The following is a 26,767-nucleotide window of genomic DNA, read 5'->3' on the forward strand; positions in this document are numbered from 1 at the left end:
CCGTAGTCCGTGAGCGAAACTCTGCCACTACCGCTTCTCGATTTCCTTCCGTCGTTTTTTTTCCCCATTTTTACTCTTTTCCTTCATCCCCCTCTTCATCCGCGAGACTTCGTTCGCGTATACACTCCTCTTTTTTCCTTCGTCTTCTTCTTCTTCTTCTTCGTCGTTTGATATCGCTTTATCTTTTCTTATATATTCTTCTTCCCGCTTTCTGTCCTGCCAATCTGTCTCTATCGGTTCTCCAGTCGCGTAACATTTCCCATAAAGCGTTACCGGAAGTACGCCGATCTCGTTGCACCGCTTCACCGATCCTTCTCCCGTCTCTATCAACCCTCCACGTAGACCCCTATTTTCACAACTTTTAGCCTTTCCGACTTCCTCACAGCGTTACAGATTAAACGTCCGATAGACCAAAAGTGTCGAAAGTACCTTCCAATCTTGATCATAAACGCCAAGTACTATCGTTCGCACAACCAATCGTCGGTTGTTTTCCTCCAGCGAGCCATCTTTCCGCCCAAAACCCAGTTTTACACGCGAGAACGAGGCATTCTTAATTACTTTAAATCGCCAAACTTGTCGGATCATCGGCGAACGTTCCCCAAGTTCGAAACGCTGTTTCATTCGGGTGTATGTATCGTTTGCAGGCTCTCCTTTCGACTAAGTACGTTCCTGGCGGCGGCGGCGAGTCTGAAGCACGGCAGCGATTTAATATCACGCCCACAAGCCGGGTACAGGAGTGAGAGCGATCTGGCGCGTGCAACGGGCGAGAAGAAGAGGCCCGCAAAAGGGTGTTTCGCGCGACAGAGAGAGGGACATCGACGGCTATCCTCGGCGGTGGGGGAGCTCGGATATGGCAGCTAGGCAGTCCGCTGTTTGCCTTGCTGGGGCACGGGCCGTTCCATGAACACGTCTCGTCGTGTATACCGCATCTTGTCGCGTTCTATCCACGAGAAATACTCGCAATATCCTTTGGTTGTATATACCGTTTCGTAGCACGCAACTTTCGAGGGTGGCTCGCGGTGACACGCGGATTTTCTGTAACCCCGTCCTATCTGTGTCGGGAGTTGCACTCCCTGGGAGCGGCATGCTCAACAACATCTCCGCCGGCGGTTCGGTACACGGTATTCCCGGTAAGTAATGACAGAAAGGTGCGACCAAACAGTTTTCTATTCCTCGACGAATCCCGTGTGCTGTCGCTTTTGGAGTATCTTTCCAAGAAATTTACGTGGCCAACTTTCTTTCGCGCGGTTGCACGTACGATAGCTTTGGAAATCGATTCTGTGAAGTTCCACGATTTTCCAGGATGCTTAGTCGCAGGATAACGTCAAGTAGAGATGTTTCAGAGTCTGCTGAAATTATTTTCTCGTTCCGTTGTTTTGTGGTTTGATTGTGAAAAGTGGGGAATAACGTCCTTTGTGCTGTGCGAGGATTGAGATTGGTTTGGCCATCTTTCGCTTTTTTTATTTCTAAGAAAGGGTATGCCTTGCCATGAAATGTAGACGATCAAAGTTTTTTAATTGTTTTACGTACAAGTCCTTTTCGGTTATTAAATATTCTATTTGCGAGGACGATGCTCTGTGGTGGTAGGTGAAAAAATTACTTTTCTTCTCTGTTCTTTAAACGTGTACTCTGAACAGTGTCGAAGCAGAATATTTTTATTGTATCGAAACGTTGAGTGGTTTTGAAAGTAACGGCGGAGAGCAACGAACGGCTTTGGAAACTTTGATTCTTAATTGTCTAGGTTTCGTTATATTCAATAACATATCCGTGGAAAGGAATTGCTTAACTGAATTCCAGTTATCAAAAAATGGGAGAAACTTTAATATCTAAGTAGGTTAAAAATGATATTTTAAGTGATAAACGTTATTCTTTTGCATAAAATATATTTGAACTTAAAATCTCCTTTTATTAACGTTTAAAAAGTAACATTAGCCGAAAACATGGAAACGTCAAAAATAATACTGCCATTTGCGTTTAAATTTACGGTTGTTAATTATGAAAGAACGATTCATATAATACTAACCACTAAAAATCTGTTAAAAAATAGGCAATTCCACGCTTCTGATACCGAGCGTCCTGAAACGTACAATCGCTGACACATTTAAGCAATTATACTTGCGAATTATATTTTATTCGTTACCTTAACTATCCCCGTTATAGTATAAAATATTCATAAGCTTCATGAACAATAATATATTCATTCGATTATTTATTTTTATTGTGGAACGTGAAGCTACGCTCTGAGAAAGCTCCGTCCGACGGCGCGCGTTCCTTCATAACTACATACATATTCAAAATATCCAATGTCAATTAAGAAGCTATAATCTGAATATTTTAGCGATAATCTTCAATTAATAATTAATCGACAAATATTTCCTTCCAAGAAATACTTCCGACTGAAATTAATTTATTTTTGTAATTGTAGTAATAATTGGTAACAAAAGTAGATGCAAATTATGCAAAATATTTCGCTCAGCGTCGTTCGAATATGTTATCAAATCTTTTTGTTCCTGCCAGATACGTCGTATGACATGAAAAATCTGGAATCGGGATGAAAAATTTCTACATATTCTATTCCATTTCTAATGGTTCGAACATCAGTCAATGTTCGTATTTTTATATAAAGCTCTCAGACTTTGTAAAAAAATTTCCAGAAAATTCGAAAGATCGACGAAATACAATCGCCATTCCCATTCATCCCCATCAACGATCATGCAGAAATTATACGTCGCGTGCATCAAACGCCATAGTACACTGTCGGTTTTCCCTGTCGAAAGTCGCGGTACACACGCGAAACAGAAGGGAAAAGTTGGTCGAACGATAAAAAGGAAAACTTTGATTCGATAACACGTGGCGGACGCCTGTTCGCTTCTCTCCCGCCCAAGGAAACCGCTTCTCGAGTTTGATGACCTTAATTACTTCAACGCTGATTACATTAGGCGGGAAGTTAAGGAACGATTTAGAGTTGAGACTAGTGGTAGAAACCGAGCAAAAGCACGACGTGTCGGTTCGGTTAAAGAACAATTAACCGTCGATTTTTGTCGCCACCTATAACCTCCTTCGTCTTAGATTCATTTATCAACACGTACAAATTTTTTCCTCTAAAGATATCCAATATTTTTAACGTGACTTGCAAAATATTTTTCCTACCTAGTCTTTTTCTTTCAAAATCGTGACATTCTTTTTTCACAGAAACGTGACGACGACGAAACAACTTCATTGAAAGCGTTAATCTCATTTAAATATTAGATCGATGCATTAATAGTGTATACTGTTTGTGATTTTTCATGTCTAAATGAATATTAGTGGTATATTAGAGTAATGCGATTTATAAATTTATTAATCGAACGTTGAAGAGGGTTATACCGTCAATCGTCAACTTTTTAAATTATCATTAGTGCATGCAAAATATCATTCCTACGACGTCTTGTTATATATTCGAGACTCATCTTGTCCTCTTTCTGGTTTGTCAATAAGAAAGTAAGTTGAGGAATACAACGCTTAAAAGAAAAAGTAAAATATATATTAGGTTGTCCGAAAAGTTTCTTTTGTTTCATAAGATGATAATAGATGAACAACAATTTCTTATTTTTTATTATTATTTCTTATTTATTATTATTTCTTAGTTATTATTATTTATTATTATTTCTTAGTTCTGTATTATTTTATCGAATTAGGTATGATCTACTCCGTCATATTTCTATTATTATGTTCGTGCATAATTCAATAAACTAATATAAAAGAAAAAACATTGTGCGTCTATTATTTCCTTATAAAACGAAAGGAGCTTTTCGGGCAACCTAATATAAATGGAAAATAACCATACGCAAGTGGTTTCGTCGTCTTAGGATGCCATCCTTTTAATTCGATTAAATAATCCGATAATCCAAACAGGTAGAATAGGATTAAACAATGATTCTTAGCGTTAATGAGAGGCGAACGGTTGCGAAGCAAACAAAAGGTTGCAGCACTAATCCTCGCGAAGCGGCACTTTCGCACTAATCATATCTTGTTTGCCAATTTTTATCAAAACTCGCCTCGACCAATTAAGCAAATTGAATTTGCCAACTCCCGTATAGATTTCATATTTATTTGTCCCTCTTTATTTTTTGTTTTAAATACCTTTTAAATTTAAAAGAATCGAAACTCTCGTTTATGATATTGCGTACCAAAGGACGAACGGTTCGCGACTTTTCCGACACATACTGTTTCATTCTTTATATAAAATACGCTTTTTTTTTGTCGCCGATTCAAATTGATCTTGATCGAGACGAATTAAATTACACGGGTCATGGCGCGGATCACATAGTGACAATTCAATTCAACGCGCTCTTTTTTAGTGCAAGCTTCGCAGCTGCGGCGCAAAATTGTTGGAAAATTCATGGAAGAATCCAGTATCGGCGTTCTCTCTTTCTCCCGCTTTTTCCATCCGTTGTCCTCTCTCTCTCTCTCTCTCTCTCTCTCTCTCTCTCTCTTCATCTCTCTTCACCACTCTTTTCGCTGAAACAAAAATCCACGATGAAGAGATCAAAGGAACCTACCGAATTTTGGATGGGCGAGAGCGACGGTGCTCATAAATACCGGGTCTCGACCAGTAAAATCGAAATAAAATCATCAAGATCCATAAAAATAAAACGAAAATAAAGAACAGTCATAAAGTTCATTCATACGGAGTTCCCATTGAGTAAACGGTTGCTGCACGCTGGTGGTCGCCGAGGATCGTGCCCTTTCTCCGAACCATGCTCCTCGACACTTCGAGATTTCTTCCGCTGTTTTATGATCCTTTCGATTCGTTGACTGCTCCAACTTTTTCGATCATTTATAATTCACACACGTCGAGCATGGTATATTTTTATGAATCTAATTTTCGAATTATCGGATTTTTCATTACTTCCCCTGTCTCTTCCCCTTCTTTCCTTTCTATGTTAAAGTGATTTGTCGTCCGTATAACCTATAATTTAACGAAAAACGAAGTGAAAAACAGAAACAAAATAAAACTTTGGAGATATTCTATCGCGAATAATGTGCACGATGGAACGCAAGAAATTTCCAAAGTCATGGCGAACGATTCACAGTTATGGTCAGTGAACCATTTTGCAGTCAATATTCATCAGATATACAAATTACATTAACACGCGTACACGATGCATGAGATATCGGTCCGATAAAAACGATTGGATTTTGCACCTGAGATTTGCATAACTTGGTAAAAAGCGCGATGATTGTTCGATCTCTCGCGAAAATATGCGGTTCGATCGGAATTTTCTAACTATTGCCGCGATGTTTCCAACGCCAGTTCAAATTCCAGACTATTTAACGTTATTATGCGTGTACAGTCGCATTAAGCATTTTGGATACACGCCGGCCCAAACGCGCCGTATGAATCACTATTAGCTGACCGGATTATAAAATATCGATGCAAAACTGCCGGGCCGGTCAGCGTGTTTATGAAACCAATAAAATTCCTTGGTTACTATATTATCGTTCCAGTGCAACGCGTGTGACTTCATAACGTTTGATGTACGATCCGACGCTTAATTAACAGCATCTGTAATATCGAGAGGAATGTTACTAACTGCGACGATGATCCTAATGCAGGCGACTTACCATCCAGTGATTTGAGAAATAACAGAATATTCAGGAAAGTTTTATAGTCGATTTTGTATATAGTATGCCCCACATTATTGCAGGCACAATATTCCCGGAAATAAATGTTTGATTTATGCAAATCTACTTTCCAACGGAGAGAATGTGGCTTTAATAATTCTTTCATTGTTGTCCAATGGCATCTTTAGACACGACGAATCTTTAAAATTTAACGTTCCACTGCCTATTTAATATCGTTGGTTTGCTGGAAGATAACTAAAAAAAGCAGGGTAGGAAACGTTAATGTAGAAAATGTAAACTATTCAAGCACTTAGTAACGAGAACAACCTTAAAATCTGGGTACTAATGATGTCATAATATCAAATCTAATCATATCGAATATATACGGTGATATTATTGAAAAATGATTAAAAAATACGGCTTACTATTGAAAAATGATTAAAACGATCTTCTTTGAGATTGCATAATACGATATAATGCTCTATTTGAACAAAATTGTCACACTTCCAACAAAGAAAAATACTTCACTTTTACGACCAATTTTCCAGATAGGTAATCTGAAAACTGAACAATTTTTAAGTACGTCGCTCTCATCACACTCACCCCTTATGTGCCGTTCAAATTTCAACTTGCTGCACCGAACACGATTTTTCCACTTCCTCTCCATTGTTCCTCGAGCTCATCACTTGCACCATTGTTTATTGATACTCTGAAAAAATCCCTAGATCAGCCTCTTGGAGGTTAGGAACTAGTTTAGTTGATTACGTAATCGGGTTTGACAAAGCACAACGACGCGCGATGGCCGCGCGATCACCGTGTCCCCTGTGCGGGTGTTTCAGTCGTTCTCCACCCACGCATTCTAGAAATTTCCTACGACCACGTAGCTGCGAGTGCCCGCGCGCGCGAACACGTGTCCGTGTACGATGGCAGATCTCGATGTATGTGTTTGCTCGCCTAGAAGCCAGAGGCCGGTGACGATTCTCGCACCTTCGTGCTAAGTGGTCCGTGCTCCCCTCCCCACCGGCCACTCAGCTTCTGCTCCTATACAAATTTAAACTACATAGAGCAGAAAAGGGAGTGAGCACGACGAGGGGCCGGTGGCGGCCGCGGAGTAACAGAAAACTGTAATGGCTCGTTTTTTTCGCGTTTCGCGTTCGCAGGAGCGAAGGATCTTCATGCGCAGGACCTGAAGAGGCACGAGAAGTTGGACGGCGTGCTGGGAGTGAATTTGGGCACCGGATTGTCTGCCGGCAGTGGCCTCACGCTTCATCAGGAATTAATCATGACGATGCCTGGCACGGGTAAGCGTTTTACCGTGTTCGAATGTGTATACCCGTTTCTTTCCTTCTCTTTCGTTCTTTTTATTCTTCGTCGACGGCCAAGCCCTGATACCGTTCCGCTGTAGAATAAATTCTAAATTTCGCTTTCTCGCGTGCAAGCTATTGACGGTACACTTGGCCCGAAAGGAATGGAAGATCGTATCGAAATCGGCGAATCCAGTGTCCAGGGTGAAGAATTTGAAGCAATAAGTCCGGAGGAGAAGGATTATGCTGATGATAATTGAAAATTTTTAATGATTCTTATTAACAGTGGACGACCAAAGCATGGAACTTGCACAGTAGAATCTCATTTGTTTGAACTTCTCAAGGGACAAATTTATATAATTAGAATTCATGTAACAAGACTTTAGCGATTTTATTAAAAGATCATATAATAGAAGTTCTCATTCACGTAAATTAGATTCAACCATAAAGTAGAAGTTTATTTAATCAGACACTGACCAACCATATTTAAACGGAGTGCTACTGACCCAAAAAATAAAAATGGGAAAGTGTATAATGCAAGAAGAAGAACAACATTTTATCCATATATCTTATCCGAATGATCATTCAGATTCCCGAAAATGCAACGAAAGCCTATACCATTTCTATTATAAAATTACAAATTGATCGTTATATTTACTCTACTGTCTTTAGCGTCAGTTCACCTAGCTGTCTCAATTTCACGGATTCCTGATTAGTACACTTTAATTTAATCGAATTATTCATAAGTAAATGAAGGCAAATTGATTGAATTGAACAGATTGAAAGATTTATTTCCTACCGTAGGAAATGCGGCTGCGATTGGACAAGGCGATGACAAACCCGCCAAGCAGAAACGCCACCGAACGAGATTTACACCGGCCCAACTGAACGAACTGGAAAGGTGTTTCAATCGAACACACTATCCGGACATCTTCCTCAGGGAGGAGATAGCTGTGAAAATTGGCCTCACAGAAAGTCGAGTACAAGTAAGTTTTGCAAACCATCCTTACAGTTCGACGATATAAACTTCTGGTGAAAAAATGCTTCGGACAATATTTTCACTTTTGATCAAATGCTCGACAACAATTCTGAGAAAACAGCCGAGGGTAACGAATTAAACGCAATGAAATTCTTTGCCAACAATTTCCCATAATATTTCAACCAGGAATGCCGGTTGCTTGATTCTACGTCGTTGTTTGAACAACAAGAGACACGTTTAATAGGCATAACTAGGTGGTACCGCGAGTGTCTCAAAATCAATTTCGCTGGCCTACCGCGGCTTTTCGGATTAAACTGAAACTTGGAGTAGCGTTAAGCCTTCACCCTACGGGGTCTCGAATTTTGGTGGACTTGGACTTGCTGTGGGGTAACCGCAAAACTTTCTCGAAACTTTCCGTATCTCTGTGCGTACGCTAAATTCAAAGATCATTGGAATAACCGCGAGAAATTGCACAGGAGATGACGTTATCGAAATTTCAATCATTTTTAACTACCATCCAAATTTACTCGCGTTTATTTAACTGGTCCGGACGATCTAAATATTATATTCTATTGTGAGAAGATAATGAGTCCTTTGTACATATATGAGCAAGGTATCTGTTGCACTAATGAGACATTTAAAAACATGGGAAGTATTTAAAAGTCAGATAAAAGACAATGAATCTCGAGAAAATTTATAACGGCCATTAAAGAATGAAGCGTGGACCGAAGCTTTAAAGCGGAAATTGATAAAACCGATACTCGAGTCTTGACCAGCGAGATATGGTTCGCGCTCTTCCCTCCCAGCCAACAACTGGCTGGAGCTTTTTTAAGTCTCCGGGGCACGTCTAGAAAAACGAAGCTAATAGAAATTCATGAAAATTTTATTCGCAACTCGGAAGCGTCAGTCAAGCCGGGCGTCGTGCTGCATATCAAACAGTTTTTGCTCGTCTTCTTTTTCCCGTGTCCACATGCATGTGGAAAACGGCATGTCTGCGACACTCCTACCGGAGTCTTGATATTTTTCATACGATGGTTATCAGGAAATTCGTTCGCGGTTATTACGAACGTTAATCTCGCGGTTCCATGACATCACGATCGACGTGCTCCAAATATACACGACGACAGTTCGGATCGTTTAAATCCACAGATTATTTTCGTCTACTAATTTTCTTCGTTCCTCAGTCAAACGTTCACCCCCCCCCCCCCCCCCCGCTCTGTCATCGGATCAACCGATCGCGTAATATATCCCCTAGAACTTTTTTCGTTCTTGCTCGAGCGTCTTCTCTCTATATTCTTCGTCATCCCTCCACTCGAGAAACGTCACGATGCTTTCAAGCGTAACGTAACTTCCTGTTGTCGAGTCCCCGAGCCTCGAACATCCAGTATAATTATTAAAGAACGAAGGAAATCACTAAACGGACGACGAATCGTGGGGAAGGGGAGGAGGGAGAGTCGTCGATGCGAACGAGAACTCGTCGCAAAGCTATACCTCGAGACGCAGGTAGATACGCGTAGGAGAAGTACCGTGGACAAGCCGGTGAGAGGAGGGGAAAGGAGAGAAAAAGAGGGAAAAAGAGGGAAAAAGAGGGAAAAAGAGAGAGGGTGATCCGACGGTCGGTGCTCGGGGTTGCTGGCTGCCTAATTGAAAGAGGTTTTCCATGGGCGAGGGTAGACATCAGAGCGAACGAAGCGTTTCCAAGGAAACCCGGCGGCGGGCTCTCGTGTGGAGAGGGCCTCAGGCACCAATGGGGCTGCTAGGGAAAGGCGCCGGCGCCCAGCGTCGCTATACTATCGAGCGTCGCTATCAAAGATTTCTTGACTCGCCATGGCGGACCGCCGTTCAACATTTTTACGAGGGCTGGGCCACCCCCGTGGATGTATCGGAGTGTGCCGCGTGCACACGTGGCTCTTTTGCACCCTGTGCATAGCGAGGTGCGACGCACTCGCTACGATTCATTACCTATTAGTGTTTTAGCATTTTATTCCTTTAAATGGAGATGGTTTTCGATTAATTGCCATTCTATGTCTGTTTCGCGAGAGAACGGTAAATATTTGGTTTCCTGTTTACAATATTGTCTCTTTCCAGTTCCAAAACTGTATACTTTTAGCGGAATTGTTACTATTTATCCGCGATAACGGTTGCCTCGAATTTTCTTGGATACAAGAGAATTGTTGTAATCGTTTCTCCAATTTTAAAGCCTACATTTTTAGAGCCGTAATAACTTTTACGTGTAGCGATATGAGCTACTTGAGAATTAAACTGATCAACTCCATCGTCAGAGTTTTTCGATATTTTAATATAGAAACACGTAATTACTGCGCGCTTGTTCGAAAATCAAACGATCAACCTCGGTGGCTTTATTTCTACTTGAATCGTGTAAAGATCTTATCAAATATGGCTAGAAAACGTAACAGTTTATGAATAAAGTAAGCAGGAAAACGTGAATATTCAATATTGCGATAATACGAAAGAAAAGGGTGCAGTCCCTACTTTCTAACCGGATAAGAGTCCTTCTAACCAATTGGAAAGAGAAAGAAATGCTTTACAAGTAAAACTATCAAAAATTTCGCAAAATACACGTACTCGTTTCGTATAACGAAGGAATGTTCCATTCGGCGTAAAAAAAGAGAGAGAAAAGAACGATAGCGAATCAAAGAATTGGCGCGAGAATCGTGGAACGCGAGCCGCTATTAAATTATGTTCTTAACCAGGTAATTGGCGATACCAAGAATCGCCGAAAGAATACTCCGCTTATGAAGTTTGCAGAATTTCCTGCGCGAACAATCGGGACTTTTTAATCGAGCGAAACAGAGTCGGAACATGAACGTAGCTGCGAGGCCACGGAATGGATCAGGGGAACGGCGTCGGATGCAGCTAAAAATTAACCAACGACCGGTTTTAATGCGATGATAGCGTTGGCGGAGGAAGAGCGCGAGCGAGGAGGAGTTTTCTAATTACCAACAAAATACTTGAAATAGTGTAATGAAATATTACGATTTATCGATCTGTTGTAATTTATTACTACTTGAAAAGAGATGTAATTGCCGTTTCGTCTCTAATTGCTGTTAATTAACAACTATTACATTGCTTGCACGATAACGCATTCGTCGGAACTGCTTTACAATCAACAATTACTTCGGTGCGGCATCACGTAGCCAATCCCCAGAATTATGCGATGCATTCAATTAGTCGTTAATATAATAACGTTTTCAATTGTGGCACTCGTTTAGCGTGACCACGGTCAAGCGACCGGTCTCTGTCTGAGATAAACATCGGCGATGCAATTTTTATCGTGATAATCAGAAATTTAATGAAAGCGAGGCCAGTTCGTATGAAAATCCGTCTCAATCAGCAGCGATAAAATAATCAAAAGCCGCTAACTTTATCGTTAAAAAATTCACGCGCCCCTCCACTGACCTTTCACTTGGTTTAATTAGTAGTAATGGACGTAATGAATCATACATTAGACCGACTTTTATTATTTCAAATAAAATATAAATACACCCTTTATTTGTCCTTTCTTTCATTCACTTTGCTTATTTTCCTTCCTCGCTTATTTATTTCCTCTGTTAGTTTGCTGTTTGCGATTGATCCTCTATACCCTACCAATCACGTTTTCTATATTCCCATATGAAAAACGAAACGCAACGAGATAGAAAGAAACGAACATAGAAGCGAACGAAGGAAATACTCGATAGTCTCTCCCATTCTCCCTCTCCCATTCTCCCTCTCCCATTCTCCCTCTCTCTCTCTCTCTCTCTCTCTCTCTCTCTCTCTTGATTCGTCCTACGATTTTCGTTTCTCGCGAACCATTGTCTGTCGCGGTCGATCTACCAACCCTCCGATCCTACGAATATTATATTGGAAATAATAAAATCGTGGAGTGCGTTGGCGCGCGACATACGCATTACGCGGGTGTCCAGGGAAAAATGCCGCATCGTCGAGCAAAAGTTCGACGATATTCGAAAATTATTCGTTGCAAAACGGCGATTCGACGGCCATAAATAATTTTGCAGCTCTCGCGGATGCGCGAAAAATGCCATCTGCGGGGAACGTCCAAGGGCTTTTTTTCATCCCTTCTCGAAACCCTCTGCTCGTGACCAGGGGTCAATGGCTCTTTTTATGTGCGCGCGCGCTCGTTCGCTTACACGCTCGTATCGTGCCAGCTCTCGCGTTTCGTTACATGATTTTAGAAACGTATACACAAACGCACCGTTCCTTACCGTCAATCATCTCTAGAATATTAATTAACCGATCTCGATGCTTCAAATAAAGCTCAATCATTCCGGCGGTGCAGCGATGAACATGTCCGCCGACCCGTACGTGATCGTATACGCGCGCGCGCACACGTGTGCCCACGTTCAGACAAAAAGCTTTTTTCAGCCAGACATTTATCGCGAAGCCGACAGTCTATTTTCGGGGACACGTATTGGCGCTTTACGGTTTTAATTACGCGTATTTTAATCCGCCCAGGAGACATTTTCTGTTTCCAGAGCGGCAACCGCGGAACGAGCTTTATTAGACCTGCACACAGCCGATTTAAATTTAATCATAATGAAGAGGCGATTAAAATTGCAATCGTCCACGGAATAGAACCCATAGCGGCGAGCAGTTAACGTCTGCTAACAGGCATTTAACTTAACTGCCTCAGGTAACTGCCCGTTTCTAGGCTGAAGGGTCCTTTCGATTACTACTGCTCAGAAATTTTATGGGACACGATCTTCCGTCGATAGCCACAGCCTGTACGAAAGCTTCGCGACAAAAAGTAGGAAGAACAGAAAAAAAAGAAAAAAAAAAAAAAAGAAAAAGAAAAACAGAAAAGAAGAAGGAAACGGGGGTCTGAGGGCGAATTGTTGTCGCCGAACTATCCCATTATGCCGATCGCTCGTTTTCCGCCCTTTCGTTGTCCGTTACCTGTCCGTATCTCCCGAAAAAGTATTTAAACGTCTTAATCGTGGATTAATGCTACGAACGAATACAACTTGCAAAGGAAACGTTCAGATTTATGGACCTGAACTTACGACTTTGCTCTCGGAGGTTTGCTTTTTTTGTTCCGATGCATTCCTCCGATAAAAATTATCTGCTGCGAATCGATTTTTGTCGATTTTGAAATTGCTTTTAAACATTTCCGACGGTTATTTATTACGATTCGGATAATATCGAACAATGCTAAGTCACGATGTAAACGTTTCTACAGATATAGTTTTCTTAATATTTTCCAATTATAGATCATATTATATTTGAATACTTAAAATTTCAACAGTTATTTCTTCTATTATTCGACAAAGTAATAAATAGAATTTCAACGTTATGACGTGAACGTCTCTGCAGATGTATTTTCATTAATACGATCCAACTGCAGATCATGTCTGTATGTTACCTTTCAACTCACTTGGTTACGATTACACTCGCTCGATTACACGAAAAATAAATTCAAGTAACAGATAACGAATTTGACTATGAACTTCGGTGGCCTAATTAATTTCGGCAAATGATCAAAGTTTGAATCTGTGTCTACGCCGGCTAAAAGTCACATATGCCGTTGTGAGAGACGGTCTATGGTGGCGGATGTTGGGTATTGCTTTCAAAGTATCCCACGGGAGGTGGACGAATGGCGGTGTCATTCGACCATCCTTTGGGACAAACAAGTGACTGCACCGAGGGTAAATGTAGTTCGTTATTGTCTTGTCCTGAGAAATGGGAAATGGTTTCAATGTACACTCGCAGCAGCGGAAAGCTTGCGACGCTTGAGACTCAACTTTCTTCGATTTATAGCAACGATATATTTACGATTCGCGCTAGCGATTCCGATTTAAACGATAAACCTACTTCAACGAATAAAAATGTTCGATCATCGTCGTTCGATTAATATCGCGTGACACGTGTTGAGGGAAAAGGATTATTCAAAAAAGAAAAAAATACGCAAAAGGGCAATATGGAATTATGGCCTCGCATTGGCGGGCATTGAATCGAGTATCGAAAGCCAGGTATGATCGATATGCAATTTCCATCTGCAAAATTTCCGCCCGTAAACTATCACTGATCATTTACCTGGATGCGTCCAGCGTATAACCAGACACGTGTACGCGGCAATCGAGTGTTTTACGATGGCGCATCAAACATGCGCGCGTCAAGTTTCGCCGCATCGCGAATCACTCTCGATCACGGTTCTGTCCCGTGTTAAATCACTGCCACATTGTTTCTGGCCCGTCTGTAACGTATGAACGTCATCGAACGAATATCGAATACGCCCCGGCGGCGAGACGTGTCCGGAAAATAAATCAACGTCCTGCTGGAATAAGAATACACTGGCACAACAGACATTAGTCTAACATTAGTCTAATATTAAACATGAAAAATGTTTGCGTTTCGAAACATCTTTAAATATATTGCTAAATAACGGCATAGACGCGTGATCGCCCCGCGTGATAAAAGTATGGTTAAAATATACACGGTAGTGAGTTTCTTTTCAGCTAAATAAGAAAATATAGTCCTCTGTTTAAGTTTACGATTCGTACGAAAATCCTGTACAACGTTAATTGTCCAACATCAACAATTACAACTTCAATCTACGCACGCGCTCTGCTATAATATTAGCACGACTACCGCTATCTCGCCGCGAACGCAACGAAACGGAAAGCATAACCGTGAGCAACATTCGTGGAAATGTGCCGATGAAATAGTAAAAGTTCAAAGGGCACGAGATGCCGTCTAGTAGCAACCCCCAACGTGACAAACGCTTCAGCCTACGCGACTCCACGAAGATTCAACGCGTCTGCTATGCAGCAGCCTATGCATTTTAAGGGAGGGGTGATTTTTAATGCCGTATAAATATGCATAGACCGCGATATTAGCTCTTACGTGTCGTCGGCCGAAAAATATCACGCTGGGTACTGAACGCACACGCCTGTAAACGCGCACACAAGCGAATCGACTCGTACGAACACGCGGAGAGAAAAGCATCCCCGTGTACATATGCGGCGGCTAGGTATGGAGGAGAATTGGGGTTCTCAATGGATAAACTATGTCGCAGCAATGACCCTAGGGAGCATCATCTAACGCCCATTTTGTTATGACGTCTACCGGTCCTGAATAATTTCACACCCGCGAAAATACACGGCCTGCTAGGGTGAAACCGATCGTCACCCCTCCAAGTGCCGATCTTCACGCTTAACTTTCAGCCATACAAGATGCACCGGTTCAAAACCAGCGAACCATTCCTGTGATTTTAGTAAGAGTTTCTCTCTCTTAGTAAGTACAATCTTACGTTCTTTAGCTTCTTAATTGAATTATTATTGCCCTTGATTAAGGGCAAATCGATTTTAATTAGGTGAATCGAGAAGCTTGTGAAATTTTTCAACAATTCGGATAGTAACGAATACCAGTGAACCGAAGGTAAGCTCGCAGCATGGTGGGATTGATATTATAGAAAATGATTTATATGTCTGGACTTATCGTCGAATTAAAGTTAACCGGTTCTATCTGAACTTTCGATTCACAAATTAGATTCACAAATTTACGATACAGTAGCGTATAACCCTTTTGTGATATGTAATTATGTAATTAATATGTAATGTAATTATGTAACACGATGAATATTTTGTTCAGAGAATTGAAATTTAATGAACGGTATATCGACAAATAACTGTGGAACACGTCTGTACTAGTAAATAGAGGATCTGATTGAAACACTGCGATTCTATACGACGCAATTGATAGATCGTTCACCGGTGGAAGTATAACGGCATACAGATTCTTGCGAGCGCACTTACTTCAAAGGATAAATCCAATTCCACGAGCAATTCGGGCTAATTTCATGACAGGCATCCTAAGGTAACTATATTGCATCCGTGAAATAATAATAAAGTATAAATGGATCAAGTTTACGGTTCACCGTGTCTGCGAGAGCTGCGAGTATGCGTTTTATCGGTAGTTCCGCAACCTTTATGAGGTTACCCGCACTACGAGCAAGAATGTGCATCTCTTTACTTTAACCTTACTACCGGTACCTCGAAACTGACTGAGAGAAGTGCGTCTGAAAGTTCGTATTAATAAATACAACGATACTGTAGCAAAAACTGTTAACTGTTAACTGTTAACTGTAGCAAAAAGATATAGGAAGAAATATTTAGAATCGACGTTGCTCGAGTTTGGAGGTGATTCTCGAATTTTAATTCCGTCCTGACGTTAGATCACGACGATCCACTAATGGCGCAACGAAAATGTCCCTCCTGACGACGTAACGCAACATGAAACAGTAGGCGGTCTGGGTAATGCGTCTTGCCACCCTCGGACAGGAGCCCGACCACCGTCATCAATCAGGCTCGCATCGTACCAACTTATGTAGTATTTATTTTCATTAAATATTAGCCGCTTCCACCATCAGGCTGGATCCCATCGTTCTCCCTTTCTTTCTTTCTTACATATATAATATATAGAATTTTCTTTTTAAATTAAGCGAATTAACAACGAGATCGTAGCTGTCAACGATCGAACGAACAAATCGTATTCACGAACCGTTGGAAAATATTAGTCGAACGTTGATTGCAATCGAAATTCAATATTAACAATATGCAACTATTTTACGATTTTTAATCTCGAGAACGAAAAAAACGAGAACATCGATCGAATATTCAAATGTCCCGACCAACTCTGGAACGAATACCATATATATAGAAAATTTTCGGTTATTCATTGTCATTTTGTAATTGCCGGTTTGACTTCCAATGCTTTGATTAATTTCGTCGTGTCTAAACTATCGACAGTAAGGCATCGATCCAATTTCGAAAATAGCAACGTCATTCGAAATTTGACGCATCGAAGACTGTCTGATCGGTGATTGTCCGTTTCTACTTGGCGCGCGCGACAGAGCCCGAAATTTCACGATATTCGTCTTATTACGATCGAGTGGAAAAGATTCATCGTCGAGGGACTAGAGAATGGCGGGTGATAAATTAAGTTTTCATCGCAGAAACGCTTCGGCCCTCGCAGGATCCCGAAAAGTCTCGTAAGAGAAACGTTATCTCGGTTTTGCGGCGATTCCAGCCATTTTTCCGCGAAGCGACTCGAACTATTCTTCAATGGCGTGCTGAAAGCTACTTCTATATATCTTAGGGTCTTGGGCAGATCCCGCCGCTTGCCTTGATGGCAAGCTCAATTTATATCAGCGTCCGTTGAAACCCCCTTTACGAGGTCTCGCCGCCTCTTCCACCTCCTAAACCTCACCCTAACCTCAAGCCACCCCTGAACTCGCCAAACCTTGCTTCTTGCCACCTTGCCATAGAACCCCCTGAGAGCTCGAAAACTCTTTCCTCGGGTTAAACTAAGCTATTCGCGATTGCACCGAAGAAATTCACGCGTTGAAATAGAAAATCGTGCTCCAATATATACACCGACTACTTATATATCCTGTACACAATATACTAAATAATCTTCGTTAATAATTCGTTGACAACTTGATATTGGTATTATTAAAGACTAAATTTACGGGAGTCGATATTTCTTTCAACTTACCGCTTCATTCGCGAGTTCACGTGCATACGATGAATCCCAAACAGGGATAATCGTTTATGCAAATTCTGTGTCAACTGGGTAGGTGGCTGGATTGTCGGGGAAATTCAGCCGGCATCGACAAGGAAAAAGTAAATGTCGTTTGATAAAACGCATAATTAACTACATATAGCAGTGTCCTAATGAATGTCCATATTTATGGAACATAATCTATCATGTATCGAGGACTTTGAATTCCGAAACGATGGCCAGTATTGGAATGAAAAACGATGAAAAATTGTCTTAGTGTCTGTGAAAACGTGATTGAGTTTTTAGTAAGCGTTTTCGATTATGCGTTTTACTTGAACGTCGGCTGGCAGTCATCATTGCGACTGATGCTGATTATTCGAAAGCGTTTGTGTTCGTTTCCACCCTCGCTGTGATTCCAGGTGTTTCCTGGGAACAGCTGCCGCGGCGCACGCGCCTCAGCAACGGCGATGCGGTGATTGATCAATTTTTAAAAAGCAATGTTCCTAATTGACCCGCCGGCCCGTCTCGGGCTCAGGTATTATGGCCACGAAAGGCATCCGTCGAGCAACCTTAGTCATCGAAAGGTGTGTTCTGTGATTCGATCAATCCAGTTGCCTTTCTAAGACCCTTTACCTATTCGGACCGCTTCTGACGGTGTTAACAGTCGGCTGCTTAAACTTCTTCGTTAAATATCTTTCTATACGCTTTAATCTTCCTTAATGTCTTTATACGTATACGAAGGAGAATCATTTTTTTGAGAATTTTTATAGAAGGGAAATAGTTTTCAAGGTATCAAAGATAAAAAGTCTTTCAGTTTGTGCGTTGAAAGAATTTCATCTAAGGTTGAGATTGAAAGGCTGAGCTTAAGATCGATGCATACGAAACTTCTCTGGTGTTTCAGCCACGTTGAAGAAGAAGTAATTCGCTCAGATTTATGATAAAAATATCAAATTCTCATAACTCTGGTCGCGTATACGTACATCCAGAATATTTATGTGATTTTCCCACATAAATTTAGGTTTTCAGGAATAGTTCCAGCTATCGGAGAGTTGTGGCAAACAACAAAAGTATAACATTTATGGGCGATTAAATGTATCTCCTAAATTCCGTCTAGGCAATCTTTTAATGTATGAATTATTTTGAAGGAAACGGTAAATGAAAATTTGTAGTAATCTCGTTCGAAAAATTGTTGAATCCGGCAATTGGCAATTCTTCTAAATTTGGAATATTACAAGCATTTAGTTCTTGGAACGGTATAGTGGACCAGGCAGAAGTAATTTCTTTGGTTAAATACACGATGATATTCCGAAGAAACTGCGAGCCATTGAAATAACACTTCGTATGCACCGATCTAATATTTCTTTTTACCGACATTCCAAGTTTATGGCCCGAGATTTCCAGGTAGTTGAGCAACAACCATTCCGTGATTATATTATGGATTGCATAGTACATCGAGTAGAACTATAATATCATCTGTTTGACGTCGTTTAATGGCGATAGTGCACGATTTTTAAGATACATGAATTTAATGATCGCTGATCTATCATACTAGGTATGCAATTAGTGCGGGAACATTCTCGCTAACCACCTTTGTCCGCGTGTCATCATAGAGAACGATAGTTTCATTCCTGTCATAGTGCGGCCAGTATCGTGATATATGTGTAATTAACACAATTTCATAGATATTCGTGATCATCGAAATGGGTATGCTTTACATAAACGTAGAACGATTCGACGATGACGATTATTAACAATGGTGCGATAGTGTTTTATCATGATTGAATAAAACTGAAATAAAAGCTAACATTTACTCTATATTTCAAAGTTAATTAAATAGAAGATACATCACAGAACGAAGTATTATAACTATGACAGCCCGATGAACAAGTCCGAAGAAGAAACTAAATCGTTTCTGGCCATTTTCAAGCAAAGGGATTGCGTTTATTATTTGTAACTGAGCTGCGAATGTTTATGCATTTATACGAAATTCAGATATACAGAAACATATATAGAGTACACGTGATATTCAAAAATATACAAAGTGTCGAATGTGAAATACTCGCTAAATGTCTTGAGAGTTTATTGAAATTTTTATTTATGTTTCATTTTTTTAATTTCATACATAAAACGTGAATTTGCATAAATGTCTATTCATGGCACTTTAAAAGAAAATTATTAAACAAAATGTTGCAATTCTGACGACAGAGAACGACAAAAGAGTTGAATCGATTTAGGTGACACAAACAACTAGTTTGGTGATTGTCCGGCGCTCAGCATCCAATATCGTCGACGAAAGCTCTCGTTTTGTGTGCAGTTATTTCGTAACAGGAGTCATTAGCATTCACCTGCGTTAATTAACGGAAGTTCTGGCGCGCGTATATGCAGGATGCATCAGCCATGCGTAAGGGGAGGCAAAGAGGGGGTGGGAGGGGGCCGTGATAATGCGGCATATATACATCGACAGTCCCTTGTGCTTTTTCCCTCTTTTAGTTTGTATCGTCAATGCTCACGTGCCGTGTAACAGCAAATTATCCACGGGCTTTTAGCTGTAGTTCTAGCGTAGTTGTACCGTGAAATCGGCGTAACCACACCCGCGAATGCCGCAAGAAATACCGACAAGACGAACGAGATCGAAAAAAAGGGGCAAACAGATTTTGCATAATTTTCGCGATGGTTTCCTTCGGTCAAGAGGGGAGCGAAACGAAGTCTTCCCGACTGGAAACAAGGATCGGTAGGATGTTACCGACGATCGTCATGTGTGAGATTTCGATGGATAGTATTATCGTGAAACGCTGCGCCAATGGTCTATAGACACCGATTCGATCCCAATGCACTTAACACCCATCCGGCTCTAATGCTATTCTCTCGTCACGAGCATTCATCCTTGAGTTGCAACAGACGTGCCAGATGTTCCTAAGCTCCGCCAAATGAAGCAAGATATCCCGACATAATATCTGAAACGTCCAAAAGTACCGTATCCCAAGAAAACGTAAAACAAGTCATACTCTATTAAAAATGTTCCCATAAAATCTACGATCATCGAGCGTCATCTCGAATCCTGTTAGATAATTCAAACTTTTAACATCGTGATCCTACTTACTTCGCACTATGCGTAAGTACATACATCTTACTGTTCTAGCGTCTTCCGAACAAGACCAACGTAACACAAAATTCGCGCACAAATTTAGCATAGGAGTAACGCGATACGATAGCGATTTTCATTCTATCGTGAAACTTAGCGGCTCATAATAAACCGTCTTCGTTGGAGAAATCCGGCGATCGCTTTCTGGCAATACCTGGAGTACACTGGAGCGTGTAAATCCCATATATCCAATTAGATTCGTATAATCCCTACATGTTAGCAGAGGGTGTCTCCACCCCTCGGACTGGCTGGCTGTTTCGTTCTCTGTTGCCCCCGGAAGCAGCCACGGTTGCTCCCACAGGTAACGCGTTGCTACGTGTGCGTCGGAGGCGCAAGCGCGCATCGTACTCTAATGCTAAAGTACTAATTTATGGGCACATATGAGATGGCTATAGCGCGCTTTACCGTGCCAGGAAAGGGACTGTAGTCCGTGGAACAGGGCAGTGGGGTGGGGATGTAGGACGAGGGTATATCGGAGAGCACAGGGGTGGGCTTTGCATGCGATATCAATAAATCAAGTCCCCGGGACCCTGGCAGCTTAGGGGGCCACTACGTGGCCAGAATCAACAGCTCATAACGTCGGCTAATAGCTACTCGCCGTGGGGTCGAAGATATTGTCGTAACGCCCAGGGACATCTTAACGTCTTGCCTCGAATTTGCTTTCGCGCGATCGTGAAAGAATGGCCCACCAAAAGAACATACTATTCCGAACACCAATTTAATCGTATCACGAGAGGGAAATTTATATGTATAAATTTATACGTATAATTATGAATTTATATCGATAGACGAGAAACAAGTAACTATAAATAGTTTTTAATTTCTAATTCTAGTTTTGGATTCACTTGAATTATACGATAAGATCAATGTTACGGGTGTTACAAAATTTCACGTTTCTCGTTACGACTATCAGGCTTGCGACTGCGAGGCTTGCTTTCGCGTGAACGTGAAAAAATCGTCCACCAAGAGAATATACAATACTAAGACCACTAGCAGTTTAATTGTATGGCGCGTAGGTAGCACAGTAGACGTAAGTGAATTTCTAATTATAGACGGGATATAGGAACTATCGTAGCTTTTGATTTCTAATTTTGGTTTCAGATTCGCTCAAAGGTTATATGCATAGTAAGATTAAAGTTACGGGTATTAGAAGATTTTTCATTTACCTGTTACGACTGTCGGGATCAATGTCCCATCGAACAGAACAATTCGAATCTTCATCCATGATAGGATAAAGTTTGATGGCGCTCGTGCGTTTCCAGGTGTGGTTTCAAAATCGTCGAGCAAAGTGGAAAAAACGGAAGAAGTGCGGTCCAGTTTTTCGTTCGCCGCCAGGTCCGTTGCTGCCATCGCATGGCTTGCCTCCTTTTGGACCGATGAGTTCCGACCTTTGCGGTGCTGGAATGTTTAGTGGACCCCCTGAAAGATGGACAATGGGAACAGGTTAGTTCAGCGATAGTTATTTCAGTGAATCAAGTTTTCCGTAGAATATATCGATACAACGCATCTGTTTTTAAAATTAAGATCGATCAAGGTTTAGAGTATCCTATTAAATTCGTGTCCCTGTTAAAATCGTCGGAAACGAAAGATGGAAAAGCGATGGCGAGTAGATTATTATTAAATCTACTGGCAACAAATTGCCCGGTTTTATCATTAATTATATTCAATTCGTCGTGTCATCTGATTATCAGGCGTTTCGCACGCATTTACGAGGGAGACACGTTGTCTTAAATTGGCGACAGTAGACAAAGTCTCGACAGTATTCCGCTTCTAATTTAATTTCGTGTGTCCGTTGTGCTGGACGGGTTAAATTATCCGTACGTACCGTTGGTTTTACAGCTGTCCGACGATTCGTATGTGCCGTTCCTCGTTCATTTCCTTGATCGACAAACCCTTCGTTGTTGCCCTTTTTGAAACGAGTCATGCGGCTGTTTGATTAAAGCCGCTTGTTTTACAGGTCTTGGACAATTGGGACAAGGAGGCATGGGAATGGGTGGTTTCGGCCAAAGTTTAGGACAACTTGGTCAGCAAAGTACAGGAAGCCTCGGCTCGAGCTTAGGTCTTGGTAATTCTGGACTACCGATCAGCAGTCCGTCGCAGGCCGTCTATCAAGCCAGTTATGGTCTAAATTCCCTTGGTAAGTTAACCTTATACATAGATTATATTCACCTAACCTGCAACCCAAACAGGATTCTTTAGATGTAATCAAGTTCGTTTATAAGTTTGTCTCTCGTTTGGGAAACGAGATTGTTTAGATAATTCGTATTACCGGTGATAATGGCTTTAATAGAAATGGAAATTAATTGTCGAGTAAAAGCGAATACCCTTTGCACAATGTTAAACCGCGAGTCGGAATGAAGAGAAGGCCGATCATATTTATGCAATTTTAAATGACAACTCAACGTTTTACAACGCGTGATTCTATGAGGTCGTTGGAAACGGTATTCCAGGGATAATAAAGTTTTATGTGTTAGTCTTTAAAACGGTGATTTAGACTTGGCTCGATCACAAACGGATCTTTTAAGAGAGGAATATTTTGTCTATCTCGAAAAAAGACGAATATTAACGTGCCGGACAAACGCAAACGCTTATAGGCGGTTCGATAATCGTCTTGCCAAACTTTTGGACCGTGGCCCTCTAAAAAAGACGATGTGCAAACAGTATCGAGGAACCCGGTACCTCTTTGACGAAGTCGTTAAACGTTACGGTGCATTATCGCTCGAAGGGGTTATGCGCCTGCATGTAAGGAATTTGAGACAGAAACATAAACTCCGTCCTCTCGTCTGTTTACGCAGGCAAACTTCGAGCCTGGTCTCGCACCTAGGTGCGAGATCTTTCGCTGTATGTTTACCATAACATCCCGATGCAACCTGTCTTGGAGTTACGCTTCGGCTTATCCAGGGACCTTGTACCTTCGAAGTTGCTTCGGAAGACGAGACGTGTGTGAAATTCTTTGTCTCACAAAATTCTACCCATCGTACGAGTTCCGTCTCTCTTTCTCATTCTCTTTCTCTTAAATACACGGCCGATACGGCCGAAACGTTTTAAGAGAACATAGGCGCGAAGAAACTAAAGAAATGGGAGGACAAGTTGAACTATCGACCAGTTTTCTGTTTGTTTCGTAGTTACTTTGACGTGTGTTCATTGAAAAGGGAAAAAACGAAGATTTAGAAAATGTACATAACGAAATAAGGGTTACTATTTCTGACTAGATCTTATTAAAGGGTCGTTCTAAAAATTCCAAAAATCGTCACAACGATATGCAAGACGATCACTATTCGTTACAAAAATTCGACCGTCCAGTATCTTTTTCGATTATCCGCTTTTATAATTTGCTTAATAATTTATAATGTTATATCAAATCTAGAAATCACTAAATGCATATTGACACGTATAAATGGATTAATCCCGACAGATATATACCTACACCGTCCTCTGCCGAGGTCAACAACTCTTGAGATCACTTTCTGCAATATACATACATTTTCTTTTTTTCTTTTTTTCTTTTTTTTTTTTTTTTTTTTTTTTAGAAAATCCTGCTATTCGTCGGATATCAGTTCTCGTTTCGGAGAGCTCATTCATACATAATTATTTCTTCAGCGACCAAACGATAATTGAAAAGGAATATTTGTAATAAGGGGAAGCAACGTTATAAATGCGTTCCAAAAAGTCATTAAAAAAAGATTCACAAGCGGATACGACTTCATAAAGTTTTCAAGCGATCGCCGTGTATCCCGTTTCGCATTATATTTGTATCATTCCCTGTCTAGTAATTAGTTAGGTTAGATATTGTGGTATTCCAATGAGGCAACATTTTATCGAATCGGCGAAATTCTATTAGAAAGGGTTAAACCGTGTAGCGAAACTGGCTTTGTGCGTAGCACAATTTCACAATGTACGCACTAATGTGAGCGTGTCTGAAACGCGAACACGTACCTGTGTACATACGTAACACGTACAAGGTGTCAATTATCACGTATTATCGCCGCGGGGCAGGTAGCGTCAACCAAAAGGAGAGAAAAAAATGCCGTTCCACAGACGTAATTCACCGTCCGTGTGATTCCTGTGATCTCGGTTTAAGGTGGACGCCAATACTTGCGAGCATGAGCCTGACCGCAGTCAGTTATCCGCTTTTACTCGTTGGTAATGCCTAGGGCAAACACCTTTTAGTGAAACGTCTTATTTTTTCGGTTTTCGATGATGATTAGCATCGAACGGTAGCGTGGCCGAGGTTTGCCGGTTTTCAAGTCGATTACGAAGCTCTATTTTGTTTATTCTCGTCTAGCAGCAGTGAGAACGAGAGAACGTCTATAAGGTGTGAATTAACGTGGCCGAAAATGCCCGATTTTCGAGTTACGCACGATCTCCTCGATTCTTTCCAAGTTCCTACAACAACGACCTATTTCCACGAATGGAATTTACTTACTTATTAAATCGATCCCTCTCTCATTCCAAGCTACGAACAACGGGATACTATTCTTAGTAATAAGAAGCATTCATGGAATAACTCGATACAAATCGAATAATTCTAAAAACGATATTTCACAGCCCCGCTGGTTCGAATTGTCGCAGAAATGGACAAAGAAAGACTATGCAGTATCACGTGCGTCGATGCCATTAGCTATTCCATTCTTCATCGCTAAAAGGGGCGGGCACGAATAGTCCTCCGCAAACTTGTACTCACGCCGCAATACCGCCATAAAAAGATCCCTTTTCCCCGTTGTCTCTCGGCGTGCCCACCAACGTGGCGCAAGAAAAGACGGAAACGACTTTACGACACCCGGTAGCACACCCCACGCACTTTGTAAGCCTACTGTATTAATATCTCCTGCGAAGAAAGGAAACGTTCCCTCGTGCACCTGCGGTATCGCACCTGTAAATTGCCATATCGCTACCTGGCCCGACTAAGGGATTCTAGACCGACTATTCTAGACAAACGACTAGATAACCTTAAAATGAGGTCTATAAAGCGAAGCGCCGATGATATTTATTTTCTGTTATAAGCCTAGGGTCCGATGCAGACAGGCGGCCTTTTTCTCGCGTCTTGTTGCAGCGCTAGGTTATAGTTATACAGAAGATGCATTTTCCGAAGAATCAAATTTCTTATGAGAGTAGCTACATCGTTCTCTAGATATTTCATTCGTCAGAAGGATAGTACATCAGAACACGCATTTATCGTAACCATAGCCTTACGGAGCAATGAATAATGCACACGTAGCGACACAATAACCTTCACCGCCAGATATGTGACAATCGTACAGGTACACATATACAATATGTCGTATGAAGACTGCAAAGGAAGAACCTGATTCATACCTAAGCCACATTTTTGTTTCTTCTTATATCATTATATATAATTATATAATAATACAAGAATTTTATTCTAAATGTGCAAATGTGCAATGTCGTTCCGTTATTTTTCAATTATTCTCATAAGAAAAAGATATGACTTGTGCATGTATCACGTTCTTCTCCTACAGTCTGCGTCTTATTGCATCGGGTCTTGTTCGTAAATGAAAGAAACACAGATGAAAACAGACACTTGGAAACATGATATTGCAACTTTCAGGGGGTGTTCACGTGTCAGCGTCCCGGGGCTCGCCGCCAGGAGGATCCAGCGTGGGCGGTGGTCAGGGTGGCGGGTTGGGATCGGCCTTGAACTGCGGCCAGGGCTCGCCTGGAACGACTTCCGGCAGTGGAGGCGGTGGCGGCGGTGTTTCCTGCGTGGCTGCCGACGTGAACGCAACCGAGGCGTCGGATTGGAGAGGCGCCCACAGCATCGCAGCGCTTAGGCGTCGTGCCTCGGATGCGTCGCAGCAATACAGTCCACAGCCACCGCCACCACCCGCAGGACCTCCTCAGTATGCCCAGGACATGGAGTACAATTCCGTTTACTGAGGCCCTGCCAGTTTCACCATTAACTCGACGATAAATCCTATCGGGGAAATGTTTCAAGGATTCCCTTCGTGGATGGTTCCGAACGGTCAACGTGCAGGGTAGATGGGTCGAAGTAACGCGCAACAAGAGGGAAGGACACAGGATGTTTCTCCAGGATGTTTCTCTCTCTCTCTCTCTATCTGCTCCTCGTTATCGTCGCTCGGAAAGCATGCATCTCTGTTCGCCACGACAGGTGTACGATTCCGATTTTTAGCGATTTCAACGATGGACAGCGTCGTAGCGCCGGATTCTGTCTATTGAGGTGATCCCGATGAT

General features: G+C 41.5%; 1 protein-coding gene across 1 annotated transcript; it reads left to right on the forward strand.

The window, feature by feature from the left end:
• The first annotated feature begins 802 nt into the window (after positions 1-802).
• On the forward strand, positions 803-26,586 carry LOC117239859 (homeobox protein orthopedia-like). The gene is made up of 6 exons (XM_033505687.1): positions 803-1,130; positions 6,768-6,908; positions 7,716-7,897; positions 21,817-21,997; positions 22,512-22,691; positions 26,124-26,586. The coding sequence occupies exons 1-6, from the start codon at positions 1,085-1,087 to the stop codon at positions 26,450-26,452; spliced, it is 1,059 nt and encodes a 352-aa protein (XP_033361578.1). The 5' UTR covers positions 803-1,084; the 3' UTR covers positions 26,453-26,586.
• The last annotated feature ends 181 nt before the right edge of the window (positions 26,587-26,767 follow it).

This window comes from Bombus vosnesenskii, unplaced genomic scaffold (genome assembly GCF_011952255.1).
Source record: "Bombus vosnesenskii isolate JDL3184/JDL3185 unplaced genomic scaffold, Bvos_JDL3184-5_v1.1 scf7180000014442, whole genome shotgun sequence".
Classification (NCBI taxonomy): domain Eukaryota; kingdom Metazoa; phylum Arthropoda; class Insecta; order Hymenoptera; family Apidae; genus Bombus; species Bombus vosnesenskii.